General features: G+C 31.7%; 2 protein-coding genes across 3 annotated transcripts in view; both read right to left on the bottom strand.

The window, feature by feature from the left end:
* The window catches only part of jbug (filamin-type immunoglobulin domains fbug), a 302,727-nt gene extending 298,984 nt beyond the window's left edge, over positions 1 to 3,743 (bottom strand). Inside the window, exon 1 of the mRNA XM_075380319.1 lies at positions 3,297 to 3,743. Coding sequence (XP_075236434.1) covers positions 3,297 to 3,639 — 343 coding nt within the window. The 5' untranslated portion in view covers positions 3,640 to 3,743. The remainder of the gene's footprint in view (positions 1 to 3,296) is intronic.
* Positions 3,744 to 13,295: 9,552 nt separating this feature from the next.
* Positions 13,296 to 26,829, bottom strand: part of Uggt (UDP-glucose-glycoprotein glucosyltransferase) — a 114,190-nt gene continuing 100,656 nt past the window's right edge. For both annotated transcript variants that reach the window (XM_075380723.1, XM_075380724.1), the window contains 3 exons: positions 22,609 to 22,725; positions 20,559 to 20,727; positions 13,296 to 14,962 (listed from right to left, as the gene is read on the bottom strand). In XM_075380723.1, the coding sequence (XP_075236838.1) occupies positions 14,925 to 14,962; positions 20,559 to 20,727; positions 22,609 to 22,725 (324 nt within the window). In that variant the 3' untranslated portion in view covers positions 13,296 to 14,924. The remainder of the gene's footprint in view (positions 14,963 to 20,558; positions 20,728 to 22,608; positions 22,726 to 26,829) is intronic.

Here is a 26,829-nt window from a genome sequence, read left to right as displayed (position 1 = left end):
TACATGCTAAGTCTACTATCAAAATGTAGATGGTTTAGATTTTTTCTTTTTTTCCGTTTATCCTCCGGAACCATTGTAAGGTATTACTTCAGAAGATGATATGTATGTATGTATAAAGTGTAGTCTTGTACAATTTCAGGATGACCATTCCTGAGACGTATGGTTAATTGAAACTCAACCATCAAAGAAACCAGTATCCACGATCTAGTATTCAAATCCGTATAAAACTAATTCCCTTTACTAGGATTTGAACCTTAGAACTCTCGACTTTAAAATCAGCTGTTTAGATCTACAAAAATCATTATTATATTAACCAGATGAACTGTATGTGTAGTGAACATCAATATCCTTACATAAAACATCTCTAATCTCTTATTATAAGTGCCTCTTGTAATTCAGATGCCTTATACACATTTTACCCGTAAGAAAAACCGTGTAAAACTACAAACAACACCCTCTTTCTGTAAATAGACAGTTATCGATTAAAATTTAATTAATATACATTGACACAAATCAATAATGAAGAACTGTTCTTAATAAATAAATTATAAAAATTTATGACTTCAATATGGCAAAATTCATTCTCTCTTGTCCAATAGCATCTTCAAGCCATTTTTTACAATAGCATATATCTTACTTAATAAATACATATAAAACTGCACGAGAATTAGACGGGGCCATACGGGAGGCTCAGAAAATGTACTACAACTCTGACAGAGAGTACTACAGAAGGACTGTCGGAGAGAGCTCCGGAAACTTATAAAGAATTCTAAAAGGGCTTGGCGGAAATTAATCTAGGAGATAGAGAATGACCCGAGGCGTAGAGCTTATAAATCCTAGTTAAAAGTATCCTTAAACCGAGAGGTCTTGCTACCTCAGGAGTCGAGGAGCTACAGGTTATAATTAATGGTTTATTCTCCCGTGGAGAAAGGGTATTCTTGAATGTAAATGAAGTAGAAAGTCCTCTGCCGTTTACTAAAGAGGAACTTATTCAAGAAGTAGAACGCCTACCGCGAGATAAGGCCCCAGGCCCCGAATGCCTTGTCAAATTTAGTGGTCAAGCTGGCAGTTGTGGCACATATAGATGTTTTCCTATATGCCTTTTTGAAAGAGGGGCTCTTCCCTGAACTTTGAAAGAGACAATGTCTTGTCCTAGTACTGAAGCCTGGCCGCGATCCGAATTTTCCCGTCTTCCTTTCGCCCCCTAGTGATGATTGATGCGATGGGAAAGGTCATGGAGCGAATGATACAGCAGCGATTAGTACGAATAATTGAGTAATCTGGTGGTTTTTCGATGAGGAAATTTGGTTTTCGAGCTGGAAAGTCTGTATTGGACGCGGTGGCCGAGGTGACGGATGCGGCCCGTAATATCGTTGCTGAATGGAAGATGTGCGCGATGGTGGCGTTAGATGTGAGGAACTCGTTTAACTGCGTTTCTCACACCGCCATCGCCTCAGCGTTGATGTAGGTCCCTACTTATTTAATGAGAATGATATTGTCAAATCTTAAAGAGGCTTATATACGCTACTGAGATTATTAACACTTTAAAGAGAAGTTTCGATCGAGGTGTTCCGCAGGGTCGATCCAAGGAACGATCCCTAATGAATGCTGCGTATGATAGGGTACTGCGGATACCCTTTCCTGAGGATGTCTCATCAGGATGAATGTATAATTATATGTACATTTAATACCCTCAAAAAGTGTGTCGATCTCCGTGGCGGAGTGGTAGCGTCACAGTCTTTCATCCAGAGGTTCTGGGTTCAAATTCCAGTCAGGCATGGCAGTTTCATACGATACAAATTTCCATTCTCATACGGAAAAATGATCGAAGCAGTCGATGCCCGTCATCACAAAAAAAATGAAAAAAAGCGTGTTGGAAATGAACTGTCTCATTTTTGAGTATTCATAATGTTTGAATATATTACAAATAGTTTTTTTAAAAATAAAATATTAGGATTTTGTTAATTTTTTCTGGATTTTGAATAACAATCTACAACATTATCAACAAATTTTAACTCTTATATGATTATAGAGGACTTCAAGCATTCACTGTTGAAATTACATCCTGTTTGACCAATGTAAACAACAATTTTATTTAATAAAAGTATTTCATATACTTTTTTTTCAATTGTTTTTTTAAAATCACCTTCAAAAGATTTTAAATCTTTAAGCTATCTTCTTTGATTCTTTGTTTATATAATTCTAAAAATATTTGTCTAATTTATTAAAAATTAAAACCAATAATATCAAATGATATCAATATAAAAACGCAATAATATTTATAATCATGACTGCAAGGACTGAAAAAAAAAACAAAAAATGTATAAAATCTAATTCAATTTGTCATTTTAAAATTTATATTTTCTTTTTATTATAAAACCTTGAAATTATACATAAAATTCTAGAAATTATTCCAAGGAAAAACACATAATGAATGTTTAAAAAATTTTTTAACGAGTTAAAGAAAAAGGCAAATGAGAAAATCAAATCTAACAAGAATTCATCTTAGTTGTTAATTTTTTTTATTGAATGCACTAAGCAATAAAATAAAATATTTTATCATCCCAAAAAATGAAAACTTAGAATTCCACCAAAAATTCACGACTTTAATTTAGAAAATATTTGTTTCACAATCACAAGTAAAATAAAAATATTATAAATTCATACACAATAGAAAATCTCAATTAAAATTTCAGAGAATTTAATTTATTTACACAGTAACAAAAGGCTTATCGCCCTCTTGCAGTTACTAAATGATAAATGAATTTCGTAGCACGTGAAAAATGGCATGCCTGACCAGGATTCGAACCCGGGACTTCCTGATGAAAGATCGAGACAACTGGTAAAAAAATTGCAATATTTAATAAGTAGTAATTTGTTTTTTTTAGTCATCTAAAATTAATCTGTTAGGTTTAAAGATAAACAAAATAAAATATATTATTTGATTCTCTTTAAGATAAAAATAACCTTAAAATATATTCAATTGTTATTTTTTTGACTTGCGGGAACATAAAATTAAAACAGGTTTGTATTGAAAATATTTTCTTTCCCACTTCAAGAGAAGTAGTTGATTTGTAGGGATTAAAGCAATAAAATGTGTAGCTACTGAATGATATCTGTCACTACGCTTGTTGTAGTATTTATCAGAATTCTTATCCTGATATTTCAACTATTTTATCACAACCATCTAAACAAATTCGTGTGTAATATTCTTGTAGACAGAGAGAACATTTAATTGTCATCGATATAAATATAAGCACAAAAATAAAATATTCTACAATAAGATTCCAACTTACCGATATTAACTAACTTTACACCGTCTTCTGCAATAGCTTTAAGTGCAGAGGCTGCATTTTCCAAGCACTGATGTTGATTAGCAGGTCTACGAATCCAAGGTGGTTTTATCTGTCTATTTTGTAATACTTCAATAAGCGCACAAAGTTTAGTACCGTCAGTTAAATCTCTACTTAAATCTATAACTTCCATACCAACACCTCTTAAGTGCTCATTCACCCAATTTTTAAATGTATGGGCTTGAATATCAACCCATAAAGCTTCATGTCCTTTTATTTGCATACCGTGTGCTGCATGTCCTTCAGGACTACGAGCGACTAATCCTACTTGACTGCTACGAGACATGTCTTTTTAAAAACTTACTATTTTTTAAAAATAAATTAACAAAAACCACTCACAGCATCACTGATCACCATAATACGTACAAACTACCATACGAACCGCTTACTGTTAACTGTCTTGTACTACTAGTAATACTTGGCCTTCTACGGCCCGACTTCTAACAGAATTGCCAACATAACAGAATAAAATTATTGTATAAAAAAACAACCTGTTGCACGAAAATTCTTTATGCGTAAAATGTTACATTCTGATCCTGTTCAACGAGTATTAATGTACGAAGGACTTCGCTTGCTTACATCCGTAAATATATAGAAGAGATAAAAAATACATTTAAATATTTTTTTTAATGTTAGAAACGTCTAATAAATTTTCTAAAAGTACCAGTTTTTTGACGGTATTACAACCCCGAATATAAAATTATATTACACGTTATTAGAAATAAATTAAGTCTCAAAACTTTCTTAAGAAGAGAAATAATAATAGAAGTTTTAAGGCAGCTGGTAAATACATCTACTGAAAGATTTATTAATTAAATTTGTTAGAAAGATAATAAGCATCTACAATTTTTTTTAATATTATCAAGAATTTGAAATAAAATCTACTTTATATAACCTAAGTAAGAATTCCTTAATTGATTTATATTATAATCAGATCTATACATAATTATACATTAAATACATATCAGTTTAGGAATGAATAGGTGTTCTATTCCACGATTAAAAGAAAAAAAGATTGCTCCAGTATTTACCTGAAAGATTTAAGAGAAAATATAGAAAAACCTGAATCCTCGAAAGAAAGATTAGAGAAACCTGAAGCTCGATGTCTGTGCCAAAATGTTGTCCTCCTAGCCAGCGTTTCATGCGAGCAAAGAGGCGAAAATCGGATGGAGCCAATTCCGGGCTGTATAGTGGATGATCAAACACTTCCCAATGAAAACGCTGCAAGAGCTTCTTTGTTACAGCTGCAGTGTGCGGCAGAGCATTGTCATGGAGAAAGACGATGCCTGATGACAACATTCCTCTCCGCTTATTCTGAATTACCCTTCGTAGACGTTGAAGAGTCACGCAGTATGACCACACATCTCGGGAATGGTCGACCTGAGCAGTGGCGGCTCGCGTATAGGCACTGTGGACCTGCAGCACCTCCTATTTTTACTTGATATTACCGATAAGATTTAATACGAGTCCTTTTTTCTTTAATTCTTTCTTTATACTTGTAGAATATATAATCCTTAAGCTTAATGTTACCATCCCCCAGTTTATGAAAAAGATACAAACATTTGTATGGAACTGTACGCTTCACAGTTCCAGCGGCATGGTGTTTTCTGTTGTGCGCATAGGAAATTGCACGCCAGGCTGCGGGGAGATAGAAAGAGCACTGTCACTCCCGCAGTGCCGACCCTGGGCTGCTGGTAGAAGTTAGTTTTTTTTTTACTTCGCGTGTGTATGGAAGGTTCCTTGTTCGTTCCCTTTTCTAGTTTAGTAGGTGGAAGGAATATGAAAACGGCTTAGTTGTTTTTTCAGTAGCGATCAGAAGATGGCGGAAAGCAAGGGTTTTTTGACTGTCAAATCTATCCAAAAACACGCTGGAAGGACGAAAGAGAAGATAATTAGTAAAAAATAATTATGTATTTGTTTCTAAGTACATAGAAATTTAAATTAAGCACCATTGGATTATAATGTTTTTAAGCGGACATTTTATTAAGTTACTATTTAATAATATTAAAAAATATTATCTGTATTAAAATTTTATTATTCATTCGTTGCCGAATACGGCTTTTAAACATAATGTGCTTAAAAACCGTGTACCATATTCTTGAATGTGATAAAATATAGAATTAGATTATTATCCTGCTTCCAGCTATTCTATTTGATACATTTTTCGGTTCTTTTTACAGAAAACTTTAACCATGGCCTTGAAAAGGCCCAGAAAAAAATTCTCTTAAGTAGCACCCCCCACTAATTTTAGCTACGAGCTGCCACTGTTTATTTTTTTTAAATGCAATAATAATTTCAGTTTTAATGATGATATGAAAATAGATAAAACAGAATTAATTAAATTTATTAAAAAAAAAAAACATGTGGTGTTCCCAAGCGTTCAAAAAACTTTGGTGATCAGATAAGAACCGGTGTATTCAACTTGATATGGTGTTTGTGGGAGCGAAAGGCCGAAGGCCCCCGAGCTGTAGTTGAAAGGCTTCACTTCGATTGTACAGACGTACGCATTAATAGAAGGGATGATATGTCCAGTGCGTATGATAAATCTTTTTTAATTTTCCAACTGACCGGAATCAGCCTTGCAAAGGTCAATTCGTATTATAATCGGCTTCGTTTGGATTGTACATGTCAATTCATATTAGTTACTCACTAGTGCTGCTATCTTTTGTAATTTCGGGTAATTATCACGTATTATACAGGTTATTTTAATAGCTATGTGCATGAAATAGAAAGAGGAAACATTTTATGTAAAATCAAAACCAAAGAATTTAGTTAATTAAATTTATAACATACTTGGAAACTTAAGTTTCTTAATTTATTTATATGGACGTTTTCAATTCTTTGATTATTGTACATCATGATGTCAATACAACTGTTTTCTCGCTACACTGATCTCTAGTTTACATCTGTATAACGAAATGAAATTCGCTAACCTTCCCTACCACTAAATACTGCAATTAGTAATTCTGCGAGATTTTTTTTTACGTAATACTAATACCGATAAAAGTGAAAGTTGTTCAATTTTAATAAACATTTAATGAACCTGCATCATATTATGCTGTAATATTAATTTCTTTCAATTCTACGGGTTGTATGCAGATTAGACGATTAAATAAAATCTATGTTTGTATTACTTCATTCATCCTGATTAACCGGAAAATAAAGTCGAATTTGTTAATCATATTATATTATAGAAATATTTGAATGAAATTTTATTATATCTTTTAATATCAGGCGAAAAAATTATTACAAATGATACAAGTAGATTCTATATTATTTTGCTTCTATTCAAAAAATTATAAAACCAAACGATTGCATAACTTTTCCGATTTTATTTTGGCAGATTTTTATTTCAAATATATCTTAAAGTTTTTAAATGTTAATGATATAATATTTAGAATACAACTAAGGAAAAGATCAAAATATTCTAAAAAAATATTTGGATCCTTAATCAAACGCGATATTACCTTAAAAATTATGCAGTATCAAAAGTGTAATCGAGAAAGTTATTGGATCCCGATCGACACAACAAAAAGTTTTTTTTTTTTTTTATGAAAGAACAGGTATCAACGACTATGGTCAGTAGGCCAGTTGAAATTTGTACGTATGATAATATGACCCGTTTGACCGGAGACTCCGCACGAAATAAAAAAACGTTTTCATCATCAAAATTATATTATATTTAAACTACAATTTCTAAAAATAAACAAAATTTTTGGTAAAAATATTTAGAACCTATTAGGCTGCTTTTTTACCCTCAAACGGGGATTCCGTTTGAGGCCTTTTTTTAGCCTCAAACGGAATCCCCGTTTGAGGCTTCAGAGGATTAGATAAAATGGTAATTTTGTAGCGTGTGAAAATATCATGCCACTTAACCTTTTTTTTTTTAAGGCGTAAAAGTTTCTTAATGGGAGTAATTATTTACTTCAGTTAGTTGACCCGATTTGGTACGATGTTATTTACAAAAGCTAAAAAAAAATGATAATTGAAAAAATATAATGCCTTAACCGATGGGGTCAAAAGTTAATTATCAACCCCAAAATATAAGGGAAAAATGTTTAGAAATGATTTTCTACCTGTACATTCAGTTGTTTTAAAAATTTGGAATTTTAAATAACTTAATAAATACTTTTATCAAACTAAAATTTAATTTTCTTTGACCACTAAAGAATCCTTTTGCTCTTTTTTTATTGTCCAAAATTTAATGCCATTGTCTCGTATATAAAAATTTTGGGCCAGTCCGAAAATATTAATTAAAATGCAGGCTAACATACAAAGGTACATACATCTTCCTCTAATCGTAATTTTATATATATATATAACTTTTTTTAAATTAGTATACAAATGAAAATAAGAAACATATTATTCTGCATTTTGATAAGAAAGCTCCATCAGCAGTATCACCAAAAATGTGGGAAAATCTTTTATCACTGGGTCAGTTTTCGATTTAAAACAATCTCGATGTCCATCCATTCGACTGAATAGTTCTGATAATGTTAAGGAATCCCATTTACGATCAACACTTAAGTCGACCAAGTAAAGTTCTTCAGAGCTAATTATTTCCTGTACAACACTTAAAAAACATCTTGGGTTTACTCGCTTTAACACTGCTCGTGTTATTGAGCTTTCTGACTGAGATCAGGGAAATTTGTTGAAAACCCCCTTTTTTGTTTGGACTATTGAAGTAAACAATAGGAGGACATCAGTGGCGGCTCGTAGCCAAAATTAGTGGGGATGCTGCTCCGGAAAATTTTTTTCTGAGCCTTTTCGAGGCCGTGATTAAAGTTTTTTGTAAAATAAAAGAACCAAAAAAATGAATCAAATAGAATAGCTGGAAGCAGGATAATAATCTAATTTTACATTTTATCACATTCAAGAATACGGTACACGGTGTTTAAGCAACCACCAAAGTACACCAGTATCCACTGTCTAGTATTCAAATCCATGTAAAGCAACTAACTTTTACTAGGATTTGAACTTCAGAACCTTTGACTTTGAAAATCTGCTGTTAAATACGTGAACTGCGATGATGAGTTAACCACTAGACGAGCCCAGTGAGCCAAAACGATAACATGCGATATTTTATTTACTGACACCTATCAAGCGTAAAGATGGGATGTTCAGTTTATAAATTCTGCCAGATTTCATTGACGGCATATTTCTGAAAAATTATAGGATTAGACAAATTTTTCTATCACTTTATAATTCCAGTTTTATTATTTAATGAAATGGTAGTTAAATTTCAAGAAGCAATTCAAGTAAGGCCAGATTCAACACACTTCAAAAATTTTCTTCTCAAAAAAAATGTTGCCCCAGTTAAGTAAAAATATAAAAAAATTTGAATAATCTACACAAATAAAATTAAATCACATTTACTTAAGACAATCATAATTTTTTTTTTTATCTGCTCTACTAAAATAAGATGAAATAGTTTAGAAGGGTGACTGAAATGTAATGCACACTAGTACATAACGGAAGAACAAAATGTTGCACAAAGCGACTAGTGCATTGACAACTTACAGTTTCATTCCCCTACTACTAACATTTAAAAACCTTTTTGTCACCATTGTTGAGTGTGCCTGCTATGTCAACACATCTAAAAAAATGTGTAATGTGAAATTTTACAGTGGAAAGAATGAATGCTAAAAACAATCATCATTATCTAAAAGCCATTATGGTGTTATCTGTTGATCAAAGTACAGGGCAATTCCAAATGATGGATTCAATTTAGTAACTCTATATTTCCTTAACTACAAATTATATCTGACTGATCTATGTAGTAGCTGAGAGAGTAGGTCTGAAAGTTTTAAATAACATTGCTAGAGTGCAAGTAGTTAACTAACTGGGTTGGTCTAGTGGTGAATGTGTCTTCCCAAATCAGCCGATTTGGAAGTCGAGAGTTCCAGCATTCAAGTCCTAGTAAAAGCAGTTACTTTTATACGGATTTGAATACTAGATCGTGGATACCAGTGTTCTTTGGTGGTTGGGTTTCAATTAACCACGCATCTCACTAATGGTCGAACTGAGACTGTACAAGACTACACTCATACATATCATCCTCTGAAGTAATACCTGAACGGAAATTACCAGAGGCTAAACAGGAAAAAGAAAGAGTGCATGTAGTTGTATTAAAGATTGCTAGAATGCTTGCACCACCATTACATGTTAGATGTAAGATGGCTACAGTACAATATTATCTGATCTTTACTATGGCAAATTTCAGTTAGCGACTGCAGTGCACCATGAGTTTCTTTTCCGATTTAATATTGACCATCCGACAAGGAAGAGCATAATTATTAATTTCAGCAGTTTGAACAAAAACGGGGTGTCTCTGTAAAGCCAAGAGCATGAGCTGACTGCATGTGGCAGAGAATGTGAGACGAAATGAAGAATGCTGGAAAACTTCATTTTTTCAAAAGGATGGAGCTTCACTCCATTGGCCTGCAGATGAATGAACTATCTGAATGAATCTCTACCTCAATGATGGATAGGATGCATTGGGAATAAAGGCCTGGCTCTTCAGTTCAGGCCTCCATGATCTCACACCACGTGACTTTTTCTTGTAGTGTTTGTGAAAGATGCAGTTTACAAACCAACTCTACCAACAAATCTGGTCATCCTGTGGAATCATAACAGAGCTACAGTGAAGTCACTAACAAAAAATAAGATGACACAAAATCACGTGTGGGACAAGTTCCACTACCGCACAGATGTGTGCTGTGCAGCTGAAAGGAACCACATTGGACATTTACGAATTATATTTATAAACTTTATTATGAGTATTATCAGATATAATCTACTTCACATCTATCATTAGTTCTTAATTTGTAATACACAGTTATGAAAATGAGTAACATTTTGAATTATCCTGTAATACGAGTAGATAGGCAATAAAATTCAGAAGCTGATAAAGCGATTATTGAGGATGAACCTCGCAGCATTCAACTGGTTTCTGTGACTGACTTAGAAGTACCAACACAAGGTGGATGAATCAATTCAAAATGACTGTTGCATCGCACAACAATGCTTGACATCCAGACAAACATATCAAAAGAATGAGTAGGAGACAATGTACAACTTGGTGACTATAAAACCTGTTGATAGTGAATTTGTTTTGCATATTCAAGAAAAAAACAAAGGAACATATTCTAAAACATAAGTGTGACAAGGGAGATGATTTTTTTTCAATATTATGATGGGAGATGAAACTTGGGTACATCATTATGACAAGAAGAAAAACAGCAAAGTAGGAATACCTGCACAACGGTTTGCTGCAATAAAAAAATTCAAAAACAATCCTCTGCAAAAAAAAAATTCTACGTCAGTGTTCTGTAATTTCAAACATGTGAATGTGACTGACAACCTGGAAGCTTGGTTGACTGTAATTCTATGCAACAGACAGAGATGTTAAAACTCCTTATGCGATCTGTGTGTTGTGGTCAAGAATCCTATAAGCTGATAATTTTTGATCACATACAATGTATGCAACTGCCAAGACTCTTGTGAAGTTGAAATTTGAACCTATTCAACACCTTTCATACTCACCGGTTTTTGGTGCCCTGATTTTTATTTTATTTTTTTTAATTAAAGAGGGATATTAAAAAATTCTTTTCAATATGAAAAGGAAGCAGTGAAGTTATGGATTAAGGAAAGTTCAAAAAATAATAATTTGGCGATTAAGTTTTCCTAGCAAATAAAACGTACTTCTATGCTATACTTGTTTCATTTCACTATCTCTTTTCATTTGCAATTATGAATGACTGTTCATTAAAATTCATACATCCCTTGAATAAACACAGACGGTAAAATACAGAATGTACTTCCATCCACTGATGTTTTGATTTTATATAGATGAGCTAAATAAGGAAATTTAGGATTCATCCTCTGAAATTGCCTTCCTCTTTTTTAGCTCATCTACAAAATGTATTCTATCAAAACTATTTATACTCAGTGAAACGGTAACTGGTATGTACTAATCACAACTGCACTATAAAATGAAACAACATTTGCCTATAATACAACTGCTAAGAATAGCATGGCTATAATACAATGTGAATAAGCATGAAAGAAAGTATAAATGTAAAATAAGGATTCCATGTAGTTAGAGAACACCAGATTCTTTTTGCAGCTAAATATTCTCTAGAACACAATGACAGGTTTTTATTTGTAGTTTTAAAAGAGTAAACATGCTTAAATAGAATCATTTACTTCCACTGATATATAGCAACTGTAGCTGGTGAAGCACGAGACACAAAATAGCGGTAAAAAAGGGACCTAATATAATAATTGTCAGGATGAATACATTACAAATTCAATTTTTTCTATTAGTAGTTTATAAAATAATTTCTTCAAAAACAACCTTTTTCTTGCATGGCAAATATTACTATGAGTATCTGCCTTACTAAAAAAATTTTTTTAATCTGCTATATAAATAACAAAAAAGATGTAAAAAACTTTTTTTTTTAAATTGGCAACATCAAAAGCGTTGATCATTGAAATATATTACTCAGTATTGTGTAGCCTTTGATACTGTGTGTCACTGTACACTCCAATATAAAGTTATGAGCTAACAAACGAATACAAGTTCACAGAAACAGTGACCATGTTACCGAGTGATCGGCAGTTCTTTGTAACACTAGATGGCAAGGATAGCAATTGGAGATAGCAGAAGAATGGATTACCGCAAGGCAGTGTACTGTAACCAATTGTTTTTAACATCAAAACCAATGACTAGCCAATAGGAAAATAAACTTGTTACTTCCAGTAACAAGTTATCACTTCCAGTGCAAACGATCTCATGCTAACAGCGCAATACAAAATCTTGAAAGAAGTAGAGGACACACTAAACCGAGCAATAGAGAAACTCGACATACTACAGAACTAACAATTTGAAGCCAAATCCATCAAAAACCAGCTATTACTATCTCTGAAACCGTGAGACAGAACGACAATTAAGAATCCATTGGGGCAACACAGAGCTGAAACACTCAGAACACCCTACTTACCTGGGTGTAATCTTGGACAGATCACTCACTTATAAGCAGCACAGCAAAGTGATCAAAATGAAAGCTGTGGCAATTCACATGCTAACAGGCAGCGAATAAGGTGCTAAACCACAAGTTCTGGGAATGTCCACTTTAGCCCTATGTTACTTGGCAGGAGAATATATACATCCTGTTCTGGAGCTGCTCAACACATGCTAATAGAGTGAATGTGTCTCTGAATGAAGCATGCCGACTGGTAACAGGATGCCTACACCCAACACCTGTAGAAAAACTGTATGATTGACGTGGAATCACCCCTCCAGCAGTTTGATGTGAGGTAGCGGCTAAGAAGGAGAAAACAAAAACAATGAATGATGCTTTGTACCCGTACTATGATTACAGAGAATTAGCAGAATGTCGGCTAAAATGCAGACCCAACTTCATAATAGTCAAAGAACTACGCGGACCAGCAGAAGCCGAATGATACCGAATAAAGAACATAGCATCGAACACCAGAAATAGGCTGGAGTTGCTTCCTTGTAGTAACCACCTATCTACAGGAATGGAAAATACTGAACAGATTAAGAAGCGGTGTGGCTTACTCAAAGCACAACCTTCGCAAACGGTGGGTAACAGATAGCGATCTATGTGAATGTGGTAAAATACAGAATGACAAATATCTACTCGATTAAAAATTCTGTGGCAAATTTGATCCTGGCAAATTCTATAGTAACGTAGACGAAGAGGTGATCAAATTCCTTGAATATTAGAGCAAGAATGGTGTATAATATGAAGCTAGTCAACTGGACATGAGAAAAAAAAATTGAAAGGAAAAAGGAACTGACTTTTATAAATACAATAATAATTAAAATGATTCTTTAATAACATTTAAGAATATGTACAGTAATAACTAAGTTTCATCATATTTCATCGGTGTAAAAAAATAACTCCAGCACAGTTAATAAGTAAAATCTTTATACAAATAATACATAAGAATTGAAACATTACTATTATTATAATATTCAAAACACACATCAAATCTTTCATGCATCAAAATATAATTATTTTAAAACTAGCATTTGCCAACTTTTCAAAATAAAATGTCCAATAAAAAAAAAGAAGATATCTACGGATCTAAAACGCATATTATCTAACCACACTGCATTTTTTTAATCAAAATTTGTTGAAAACAGAGATCACATAGTTAGTAAAAAAATTAAATTAACCTATAAATAAGGAACAAATTAAAAACTGTGCTAAAAAAAATATTTACAAAACTGATCAACAGTCTGAAAATTATATAATTTACAAAATATTTTCAAAATAAACTCATGCAGTTTTGTATAAAATATATATTAATAATAGTATTAATATTCAGACTGAGAATTTAAAAGAAAAAAAAACTTAATACAATCATAGTATTAATTTTCAAAAAAATACTAACAACCACTTATACGTTTGATAAAAAAGAAATCAATACATTTATTATCAAAAAAAAAGAGATTTTCTGATAATCTTTACATTCAGGATGCTAAGTATTTTAGCAAATAATTCAAAAAAATTAAATTATTAAAAATTTAAAAAAAAAATACATTTTCATTATTTCATTACTAGTTGAAATGATGAATTTTTTTAATTTGAAATTTGTTGTAATTAGGCGTATACATAAAATTAACCTCCTAAATAACTAATAAAAAAGAAACATGTAAACACTCTGCAGCTATAACAAGCTTACCTATAAAAATATTTTTTGTAGTTAAGCTACAGGTTAAGTTATACTTATTAATATTATTTATTTATGAAATAAAAAAAATTATGGTCTTTGTTAATGCAAAACTTGTTTTAGTCATTCGTTATGTTTCGTAATTAAAAAACATATTTTCTATATTTACCGCAAAATTTAAAAAAAACATTTTATTAAGAAATTTACACAATAAATGGGGAAAACAAATGATAGGATATGTAAGATATAAAATACTCAGGTTATCCATTTTCATATGGCAGAAATTATTCTAAACAACCAACAACCTATTGTATTTCTAAAAACAAAACATCATTTGGATTTAGTACCCTCAATTGAGAAGCTAACATAATGTAACATGATGCATTTTAAAAAAATGTTACAAACAAAAATTTTTTTAGAAAAGTTGGCATTTATAATTACGTAGCGAAAAGCTCTTTATTTAATTTTTTTAACATTAAGAGAAATTATACTTTTAAATAATTAGTTTAAAAAAAAATGTATAAAAATAAAATAAATTCATATTTTTAATTGAACAGAGTGACATTGTACTGAAAATACCTGCAAGAAAAACCCAATGGTTGACACCAGAAAATATGCATCACCTAATGAAAAGAAACAATGTATATCACAATAACAAATAATATACATAAATATATGTATCATTTGCTAGGAAATGAAAGATGATATATATATATATAGAGTAAATGAGAGAGGGAGAGAGGATAGAGTGATATAGAGAGATAAAAGGAGAGTAAGTGACGTGATGCAAAACTGCAGAGTACTTTTGCAATAAAAATATAATTAAAATTATAATTATTGAGCCTTATTAAATACACAATCATGTCATAATTCGGAATGTACATCTTCTGTAGTTGGCACAACTGTAACATAACAATAGAAAATGGATTAAACTTTATATTTTATATTTGTATGAAATCAATAAACAATATATAGTAAAACTTTTCAAAGGCTAAACTTTCTGCTTAACCCTTTCACTACTGGTTTATTTGATTTAATCAAATTCGCTGAACCTCACTTCAGCACCTAATTCGACTTCAGTACACAGTCACAAATTTTTTTCTTTTTGTAGCTTCATTGCCTTAATTTTTAGCCAACAAAAATAACCCTATTAAGTAGTGACACATACTTCCAACAACTGACAGCTTGTAAGTGATGATCTTGTCAGTGAAATTGACGAAACAGTGTGGAAATCAAAGATTCACCATCTCTTAACAATTTACGCAAATTTCTTGTACGGTTCTATACGAGACTGTCACCAATAAATTAGGCTACCTACCTCTCGCTGTTCTGTGCTCGGTGGGTTCAAAAAATGCTCACAGAGATCCATCGAGCCAAACGAATGGGCTGTACCTTAAACTTCCTTTCATGCTATGACGCAGGAGAAAGTATTTGGAAGAGAATTGTGATGGGATGAAACTTGGGCAGTCTACGTGAATGCCACAGCAAATAGCCTGGAGCCATACTGGTTTTCCATGCAAGCCAAGAAAGCCTGCCAAACTTTGTCAGTTAAAAAGGTTATGGCTACGATTTTTTGGGATGCCCAGGAAGTTCTAGTTGATTTTATATAATGTGGTACAAATTACTTCAGCGGCCTACTCTGAAACTTTAAAAAACTTAGGCTAGCCATTCAGAACAAACATTGGTACGCTGTTATCTGGTGTTTTTTGGATGAAAACACTCATCCTCACAGTGCTCGAAGAACTGAATAAATTCCAATGGGATATTTTTGATCATCCCCTTACAGCCTGGACTTGGCACTGAATGATTTTCATTTCTTCACTCACATTAATCGATTTTTTGCCAGTGGTGCGTAAACGCACCTTTTTCTAAAATAATTTTTTTATAAATTTCTAAATAATTTTCTTCACTTTTTACAATTTGGCCTTACTTTGTTAAGTTCTTTGATCACCCTAACGTAAGTTATAATTGATTACGTTTTTATTTTTTAAGTTTAGCTACATTCAAACTTAATGTAATTTAACATTCCGTGTAACTGCTTCATTTTATAATATATTTGGATAGCAGAGTGGTTGTTATAAATAATATTATTATTTTAATTATATCTCTAGGTTTTGTTTTTTATTTCAATTGATAAAAATAACTTGTTTTTAAAAATCATTATAAATAGCACTCGTTAAAAGTAATGGTGCGATGACACACCTTTGGCATAATGAGTGATCACTCATGAGCTAAGCATATATCGTAATAGGTTATGTTGGAATATTCTCACAGTCTTGTGTTGCATTGTTTTGCTTATACATCGTTGTAGTTTTGTTTAGTCTAACATTTTATTGAATTGATACAGGGTTTCCTTTTATTATTAAATTTTGATTACGTTTTGGTATTAATTTTATAATTCATAGAAATTTACTCAAGAAATATCTCAAACAATATTACATCGTGTTTTAGTATAGTGTTTATTTACTATGTACATGCATTAGTTTTACAAGAGTCGAGTTGATTTCATTATAATTTAAGTATTTTTTAAAATGTGGAATTTTGAAAAACCGCTGACACTTGACGAATTGCAGTCCATTTTAGATGAAGATGAAGATAACAACATATCACAAGCAACTGCTATTGATGCGACTTATATTCCACCTAAAGTTGATGAACTTACAGATGAAGAAGATTTTGATGACAATTTGCTAATCGAGACCCCTTCTACAGCAACAACTGATATAGCAGGTACGTTTGAGATTCATGTACATTCAGAAAAAGACATTGATGCTGAAATATCAAATTGCAAGGATAAACCAAAAAAATCTAAAACTAAACCCAAAACAAACATTCCAAAATGGGAAAAAATTGAACCAATTTATAAAGAATTGCCAAATTCAGTAGAACATAGACAAATAGAAATTTTAGAAAATAAACTGGCAGGAAAATCACCCCTTAAAATATTTTTTCTTTATTTCGACAATGATTTGCTGAATATGATTTTAGAGTTCAGTATAAAATATGCACATGACAACAATCGGCATGATTTTTCTTTAAATAGTGCGTTACTAAAAAGATTTATTGCAATTTCGATACTGACTGGTTATCATACGTTACCTCAAACAGAAACATATTGGAGTAAGGATGAAGATAAGGTTGTTGAAATAGTCAGAAATTCAATGAGCCGTAACACCTTTAGAGCAATAAAAAGGAACCTGCACCTTTCTGATAACAAAAAGCTTGACAAGAACAATAAATTTGCAAAAATTCAGCCATTTTTTGATGAAATAAACAGACGTAATTTACAGTTTGGCGTTTTTTCTCATAATTTATCTGTTGCTGAAGAAATGGTGCCATATTTTGGTAGGCATTCAGCAAAAATGTTTATAAGGGGAAAACCAATCAGATTTGGATTCAAGCTTTGGTGTTTATGTAGTTCTGATGGGTATTTGTACCAATTATACCATACGGAGGTGCTAAAAAAGAAAAAAACTGAATATGGTCTGGGGACACAAGTAGTACTCGATCTGTTAAATGTTGTATCCCATCCGAACGAGCATAGAATTTATTTTGACAATTTTTTTTCGATATATGATCTATTTAAATTATTCAATGAAAAAGGATATTTTGCTACCGGCAATGTCAGAGAAAATAGGCTTCGTAATTGCCCAACTAAAGAGCTCAAAAGTATTGCAGAAGATGGATGGATAGGGGTACATTCGATTTTGCATTTGATAAAAAAACTAGTTTTGCAGTAGCTAGATGGAATGATAATGCAGTGGTGACAGTTGCCAGTAATCACAATGGAATTCACCCATTAGCAAATACAAAAAGATATAGCAGAAAAGAAAGAAAAGATATAACTATTAGTCAGCCATTAATGTTAGCACAATACATGAAATTCATGGGTGGCGTGGATTCTCATGACAATGGCATTGGAAACTATAGAATATAAGTGCGTGGAAAAAGTGGTGGGGGCCATTGTTTACTAATGCTATCGATTCTGTTATAGTAAATTCGTGGAAACTATATCGGCTTGTAAACCATGATAAAATCAGTCAAGGTGCGTAAACGAACCATTTTATTACTAAGACATTACTGAATTTTTTGTTGATATGAAAATATTTCTAGCTTTATATACTTCCAAATAGATGAAATAAAGTAATTAATAAAAAAAAAAAGTAGTGTTTATTTAATCCTGGCAATTAATGGGTTAAGAAATGGCTAGCACTGCAGCACTTTGATAACAATGACAAACTTCAAAATGCCATGAAAGGTTGGTTAGGTACCCAGGTACCTGAATTTTATGAAGAAGGTATTTGTAAATTATTGAAATGCTATGAAAATGCTTGAATTTAAATGGCAACTACAAAGAAAAATATTTAAAAGCTGTAGATTTAAGTTGTACATAATAAAATATTTTTATTTGTTGCCAAATGGAGGCAACTTTCTGAAACACCTTAGTGTTTTGGTTCCTTTTTAGTATTTGGCCATTTTTTTTTTTTTTTAGATATATCTGTTATATTTAATATATTTTTCAAACTGAAAAATATAAAAACAGTTAACATTTGATTAATATTTCAGTGCAACTGGTTATCTGATTGTTTAATTTCAGAGGAATTTCTCATTAAATTTTTTTTTTTTTTTTATAAAAATTATTTAGCATTTAGGAAAAATAAATACAAGAATATATTCATTATATAAAAATATGAATTGTGTTTTTAAAGTAAAGTCCATTTTGAAATAAAAACTGAACTGAAAAATATGAACAAACTATATTACTTAATCAAACTATATAACTATTTTCTATTTAACAGCCTTCAACTTCAACAGATTTTTCACAGTGTTTCAATAGCTTCTTCAGTCCTCTCAAGAAATTCTGCTGTCAGTGAGTTGAATCAGACAGTAACACCATTTTTCAATTCATCGGCAAACCTTTGTGATGCAAGCCACTGTTTCTGCAGTGAAATTTTCTATATAAATATCTCCAGGCTGACTGACAATAGTCTTTCACATCTTTATTTGCCCTAAGCTGACAATGATAACTTAAACAGTCCATCAGGAAAATTGAAAATTTTAGGAATTTTTAGAGCTAAGTCAATTTTAACATTTTACATAATGTTAATGAAAAACATCATGGTTTTCCTTTTAAAAAATATGTCAACTAAGAGCTGGTTTCCCCAATACATTTCCCAACGTATTATTGCAGACAGAATTCAAAACTTTTTATTATACATCATATTATTTTTATACAAATTGTTGAAATTTTAACTTGAGTGCCGGTTTTACTTTTTTCAACTAAGCAAGGCTTTTAAAGAAAACTTTCTTTTAAGATACCTGCAAAAAACTAAGAAACAAATAGACATAACTGGATAAGAAGGCTATTAAATGTCACCATATTATGAGATGACTTGACCAGGAAACATTTCCTTTACAGGAGCCATTGAATTCCTTGCCGTGGCTTTGTCAAACCATCTTGTTGAAACCACACTATATCAATGCCGCACCCAGCAAGCTTCACAGAGGGGAAATAATGAACAGTTGGATGCATGGCATAATGAATTTGAATATCAATGATCTTCCATTTTCCTCAAACAAATAAGATCACATGTCACCAAAGGTTTATTATACATAATGCTAGACAGTCATACAGTTGCATTGAAGAGGATGTTTATGAAGCATACAGATTTTTGATTATCTAATGAAAATTCTTCTTACTGACACAAACCTAACAAGGAAAACTACATATCATTTATGATTGACAGTTGTTTTCTATCAACAATGTCTGATATTTTCAGCAAATTCTTAGTGGTTAATCTAACTACACTCATCTAACTGCTATGTAACCTCACTTTATAAGAAACATCTCATGAAACAGTAGATATAAATCCAAAAACGAAATCTGACAAATACTGCCATCAGAAATGTCTAACGCTATAGCATATCTGAAGCCAGAATGGTGGACTTTTGGTGAAAGCTTATGACAATATCAATATTGCTCTTTAGTAAACTGAATAAATAAATCTGATTGAATGTACACTGTTATAAAATGTTCTTTTCATTATCAAGTTGTTCTGAAGTTCAGTATAATTACAAGATTGCCATTTATGAGGCATTAAGGTGTGATGACTAGAGTTGAAACGGTGATAAGTAAACAGTATGTCTTAACAGTTACCATTTTTTTTAAATTACCTTGAGAGAGAAAAGTTGTTGCATGTCCACTGCTGTACTACAAATGAAATACCAAAGAGTATGTTTTTGAAGGCCAATCCAATCCATACCTCATTAAAGCCATACTATAATGATAGCTATTAAAGAAAAGATTCTGCTTATTTGCTGGATCGTGTACATAAATGCGAGATGTTGCTTAAATGATGTTCTCAAAGAATAGTAATGATTACAAGCTAATCTTTTCAAATGATCTACTAAGGCCATTGCTATGGTAGTCAGTCACACTAAATACAAGATAAAACTAACAGTAAATAATTAAATAAACATAGAAGGAGACATAATTACCTATTTGGGAACTGACTGATGGAGTTGGATGATGTTCTTCTTCTTCATGTTCATCGGTAGCACCTAATTTAAGTTGGAGCGCTTTAATTTCTGCATCGTAATCTTTCCACTCTTCAACAATACGCATCGCTGCTGTCAATTTAGCTTCTTTAGTCAAAGGATTGTTGCACTGAAAAAAGAACAAAAACAATGAACTAGATAATCATTGATGCATTACATGGTTATGAATATTTTTCATAGCAATGATTAAAAAACATATTATCTCTGCTACTGTTATAAAACAAAACACTTAACAATTAAGTTATAATCTTAAACCTTTTTCAGTTAATCTGTACGAGGGTGATTCAATAATTAGATACAAATTGCTCCGGAGCTAAGAATTTATTTAATTAATATAACATTTTTTCAATTTTTCAACCTAATCTCTATCAACATTAATACACTTTTCCCATCTTTGCATCTTATTTATGCATGCCACAAAAAAAAATCTGTCTTGATGTCACAGCCAATTTAGCACATTTTCTCTGATGTCGTCATTGTCATTAAACTTCTTACCACATACTGTTTCCTTGAATGGACCAAACAAGAGGAAATTTTGTGGAGCCACGTCAGGACTGTGTGGGGATGAGGTATTACTTCCCAATGCAATTGGTCGATGTTCTCTCAAGTAACCTGAGTTCTGCAAGGCAGGGCATTATCAGATTGATGCCTTTGTGATGATGAAATCCAGAGTGTTTTTCAACACTGGTGGCTTAGCTTTGTTAATAAGAATGTCAGAATAGAATGTACTGTTTATTGTTCACTGGTTTTCTAGAAAATCAACTAAAACTGACCCTTTTGCATCCCAAAATACTGTCAATGACTTTCCTGTTGATAGTCAGGTTTAGAAATTTTTCTTGACAGGTGAACTCGTGTGTTTCCACTTCATGCTTTATCTTTTTGATCCCGATTCATAAAGGTGTATCCAAGTTTCATCACAGGAATCCAAAAAGCAGCACCACCTTCCTACTGATATCATTGTTTCAGTTTTACGCATATACAAAGTCTTGCCTCTTTATAATGATCTGTAAATTCTTTGGCAGCTATCTCGAGCTTGTTGGTGATAATGTAATGAACTGTAACCAATAAATATAATTTTTCAGCCGAGATAGTCCGAGTTTCAGTGTTGGAGTTGAAACTTCAACTGGACATCCAGAATGGTGTCTGTCAGTCATTGAAGTATGACTGTTTTAAAATTTTTCTACCCGTTTGTGAAAATTTCTGCAGTACATACAAATTTGTCGGTATTGTTTGGTCATATGACAGTAAACGTTAACTGATTTTTCACCTTTGAAAAGCAAAAAAACAGATCACTCCATGCTGCTTAACTGATTAGCAAACTTCAAGAGGACTTGCCATTGTAAAATGGGATTTTAAAGTAATATAAATAAAACAATTTTACTAGCTGATCAAAAGTCACTACAGAGTACTGTTCTGAAATTAACATAACTCTCTTACCAACTGTTTAGCTTCCACAGCTATTTTATCTTTAATTATTGAATGAATCTTACAAAAACCATACCGGATGGAAACCACACAAAAAGAAACATATGGTTCATTATAAAAGTAGATGATCATAGAAATTGGCTGTAACCTAACAATGCTTAAGAATTGATCATTAATGTTACTAGAAACTAAAGTTTAAAACAATTTCTGTAACAAACAGCAATTAAAATTGGAAAATTTATTCTATATTATAAATACATAGGATTTATGTAAGATAAAAAAAAATTTTTTAAAATGATTCTTGAGGATTTTTCGTGATGATTTTATGAAGAAAAAACCTCTCTCTTATACTACATAAAATATCTACCTCTGATATTTATTTAAATATTAGATTTAATATATTTATTAAACAATACATTTATTTAAACAAATATTTATTCAACTTATTTTTTGATGCACACATTTTTATGTAAATCATATTTTACAGTCTGGGTAGTAAAAGATAAATAAATTTAAAAAAGGTAATAAAATGAAGAAATAATTAAAATAAAATATCATCACTTACTAAATCGATGGTTTTAGCATATTTCTTAGATTCATCATCGCACCAAGTTTCACACCACAACCACTCTTGTGGCAAAGATTTAATAGCAACCTGATGAATCATGTTGTTTGGAAGATCCTGAAAATTAGATGTAATGAAAATTTATTAATATCTAACAATCATTCAAGAATCAATAATAGTCAAGATTTTGCATATTTATTAATTTAAATAAAACAATTGTGTACTTCTTTTTTTCTATATGGAAAAATATGATTTGAGCAGAAATTTAACATATATAACATGATTTAATTAACATGCACCTTATTACTTTCCTGCCTCTAGCTCTATTACTGAGGTATAAGATATTTCCCCTTATATCTATATTTCCCCTTTATAAGCTACCACTTATAAAGGGGAAATATAGATTGGTTAAAAACTCTGTCACGTTTTTTGTGAAGTTGATGTTTCACAGTCTTCAAAGTTCAAAAAACATTTTAAAAAAACCATAGAAATTTCCAGAAGATATATGTATGTACATAAATGTATGAGATGTGGCAGAAAAGTAATGATCTGGCAACAATGCAGACTCCTCCTTCACATAGCTTGTGTACCAGTCACTCCGAGGTTCAGTGAAAGTTTCAACCTTGTGCGATAACTACATAATCATAAAGGGCATGATAAGCGAAGTTGTTTTTGTAGTGTATTAAAAAAATTGAACAGCAAAATTTGGGGCAAAGAGAGACCATTAAATTTTGTGTTAAAATTGGTGAATCCACGAGTTTGACCTATGAAAAGTCGCAATGAACCTATAGGGAACATTCCTTATCAAGAGCACAAGCTTTTTGGTGGCACAAAGTATTTTTGGAGGGCTGAAAAGCAGTGGAAGAAGAACCTCGCTTAGGGGGGGCCTTCAATAGGGAAAACTAAAGAAAATGTTGGAAGCTTTTATGAGGTCAGATCATCGACTAACATTGGGACTGATAAGTAGTATGTTAAATTTGAATCATTTTACCCTTCACCAGATTTTGACTTAAGATTTGGGCATGAAAAAAGTGTATGCATAGTTGATGCCAAAAAAACCTTTCCATTGAACAGAAAGATTATCGCATAAGAATGTGTGCCTTAAACTCACGACAGAATCGAAAATGACCCACGTCTCTTCAGTTATGTAATCACTGGTGATCAATCATGGATTTTCAAATGTGATTCAGAAACAAAATGTCAAAATAATGAAAGGCACACTGATACTTCTCTTCGACCAAAGAAAGCTTGAATGAGCAAATCAAGAATCAAATTCAAACTGGTTTGTTTTTTTGACTGTAAGAGGATTATTCACACAGAATCTGTGTCCCAAGGACAAACTACTGACCAAGTTTTTTTTATAATGAAATCCTTGAAAGACTCAGAAAAAGGGTGCTATATGTCAAACTAGACATTTTGAACACTTGGATGCTCTTCCAAGACAACGTCCTCTGTCACATGGCTATCTCCATCAACCAGTTTTGGATGAAAAAAGGGTTTTCAATGGTTCTTCAGCCCTGCCATTCACCTGATCCATGTGACGTTTTGTTCCCCACCCAGGATCAAAACACACTTTAAAGGACATCATTTGGCATTGTCAAAAACATCGAAAGGACCGTAAACAAAGAGCTGAAAGCAGCAATTATTTCCAAATGAAGCTTTTCACCATTGTTATGAAGAATGGAAACAACGCCTCCATCAGTGTATAATGTATAGTTCTCCAATGGAACTACTTTGAAGATGATAACATTGATGTATAAAAATAAAATAAAATTAAAAAAAATGAATCTCTACTTTTCTGCCAAGCCTTGTATTGGCCTTGTATTTTGATTTCACCAGACTGGCTCTGCACAAGCGACAACCCATGAAATAAAAAATTGCTTAGATAATTTAATTCATTTAAGAAGTTTTTATTACTATATTTATTATGAAGAGAATTTTTATTCTGTTTAAAAATACTGTTGCGACATCTGCGGGATGCTGTTGGTCAACAAGCATTGTGGTAAATTTTAGAGCACGGGTGGACTGTATATGTTCACAGGTGATGAATGAAGACAACATCTTGTTGATTACTGAAGGATTGTTTAATTGTATGTCTTGGTGGTTTAAAAGAATTTTGTAACATAACACTTGTAACTTATAACTTAACTTAAAAGACAGGAAAAATAAGCAAAATAAAACCTAAAATAATGTTCATCCGAACAAGAATTGAGAGAGTCCATCCGGACACAACAGCCTTGGGTCAGGTATGAGTGTCGACTAGTTACTTGGTGCTATGCACAGTGCTCGAGGGAGCAGTTTGTGACGTAGAGTGGCGTGACCATAGTTTGCTGTGGGCACCCTAGCCACCGCTAGGTTTTAGCACCTGATAGCAAGAGGGGGTGAAAACATAATAAAATGAATTTATCTGACACTCTTTCGTCTGTATTATTCCAAATTAAAATCAAATTTTTGAAACTTACATTGACTTCATCTGCATCAGTTTTTTAAGAATTGAAATATTGAAAAGTGTTTTTGTACAGTTTTCTGCCTAGAAACGACTTTCTTAGAAACTGTTATAGATAACTGTTAATATTGTACTAGGACCTGTTTTATTACATTTTTCAGAACTTCTTTAAAAACAGCTCAAAAAATTTCTTCTATTAATGAAGCATTGGTAACATTAAATTGGGGGAAAAATTAAAAAGGGGAAGAAAGAGGTAATTTTCACTATTTTGGTTTTATATAGTGGTTGTAGAAAATTGAGCTTTATACAATGAAAGTATTTATTAAGTTGTTTAAAATCTCAAAGTTTTGAGCCAATCAAAATTAGGATGAGTGACATCGGGTCAAAAAATATTGGTACTGTATTTTTTTAATAAATAAAATATATACCCATATTTTTCCCCCAACAGAATGTTCCAATAAGTGTTCTAAACTTAAAGGGATAATTTTGGACAAAAGCGTTCATGTGGATAAATGACCTATCTTAGTTTATTTTCCCTTTGTCTGCCATTTTATGTTTATTAAATATTTATATCTTAAGAACAGATTGAGGTATTTTAATGAAATTTGATGTATATGTATTCGAAAAAATCAACAAAACAAAGTTTGAAAATTTTTCCTCTGCTGGCAGCCATTTAAATTTTCTAATCATAAAGAGCTCTGTAAATATTGGTTTTACTGAATTATGTTAAGCCTTTTATTTTGAACAAAATGACACCTCATTTATACAAATCAGTTGATAAACCGCTGCGATAGGACTAAAATTGTAAAGTGTAACACAAATATTTTAGACTATAATTTCCACTCTATATCCCTACAGTCAATTGGGTAAGATGGTACTTGATTCCATAATTATTAGTTTTCTTCTAAATAATTAAACAGGTTTTATATTAACAGATAAGATTTTATTAAACGGTTTTTCAATAAAATAAATATTCAATAAGTTATTATTTATTTTTTGAGGTAAATTGCCACATTGGCAGGTACCAGCCAATGAAATATTGTCAGAAACTCTAAGAGCATTGTGTAAACTTGCACAGATTTGTAAACTAGTTTACTACATTTTTTATCTAAAATCAATCCCCAAAATCATATTCTTTTTGTATTTCATAATTTATTTGATTGATTTAAGTAAAAAATAATACAGTCCTTAATATTTAAAAACTCAATGATGTATTTGAAATAAAAGTCTGTCAAGGACAAAGTTGAGAATGTTATGCAATTCTTTGCAGCATTTCTTTTTAATAATATTTCTGAGAAAAGGAAGCTACAATAGCAGGAATTTTAACCATTTTATCAGAAGTTCTGTTAATTGAATCGTGATAACCAAACTACACTCAATATTTAAATTCAATAAAATGTAATCAGCTAACTCCTTCATTTTTTTAACAGTGATTATGACTTATCTTACAATATTCCTAAAACTGGAGAGTAATATTAAAATTCAGGGAACACCAATGTAATAGGACATATTTAGCTACTGAAAAGAAATCAACTACAATTAAAACACTTTTATTTTAAACAAAACCTCCACAAACCTTGATTCACTTATGCATTATTTTAGCAATGTTTAAAACCTGTGGCATAAAATTATTTCTGTTTAACCACATTTGAAATTCATATTCATCATCTTACCTATTAAATATCTACTGCCCAGAAGAGTTTATAGTGGTGAACTAAACTGATGAATGTTGCTTGGAGCTGTTGGCAGCTTGCAACACAAAAGTCTGACAATGA

The sequence above is a fragment of the Lycorma delicatula genome, chromosome 12 (genome assembly GCF_047948215.1).
Source record: "Lycorma delicatula isolate Av1 chromosome 12, ASM4794821v1, whole genome shotgun sequence".
NCBI lineage: Eukaryota > Metazoa > Arthropoda > Insecta > Hemiptera > Fulgoridae > Lycorma > Lycorma delicatula.
Note: the sequence above shows the minus strand (reverse complement) of the source record. Positions and strands in the feature narration are given on the sequence as shown.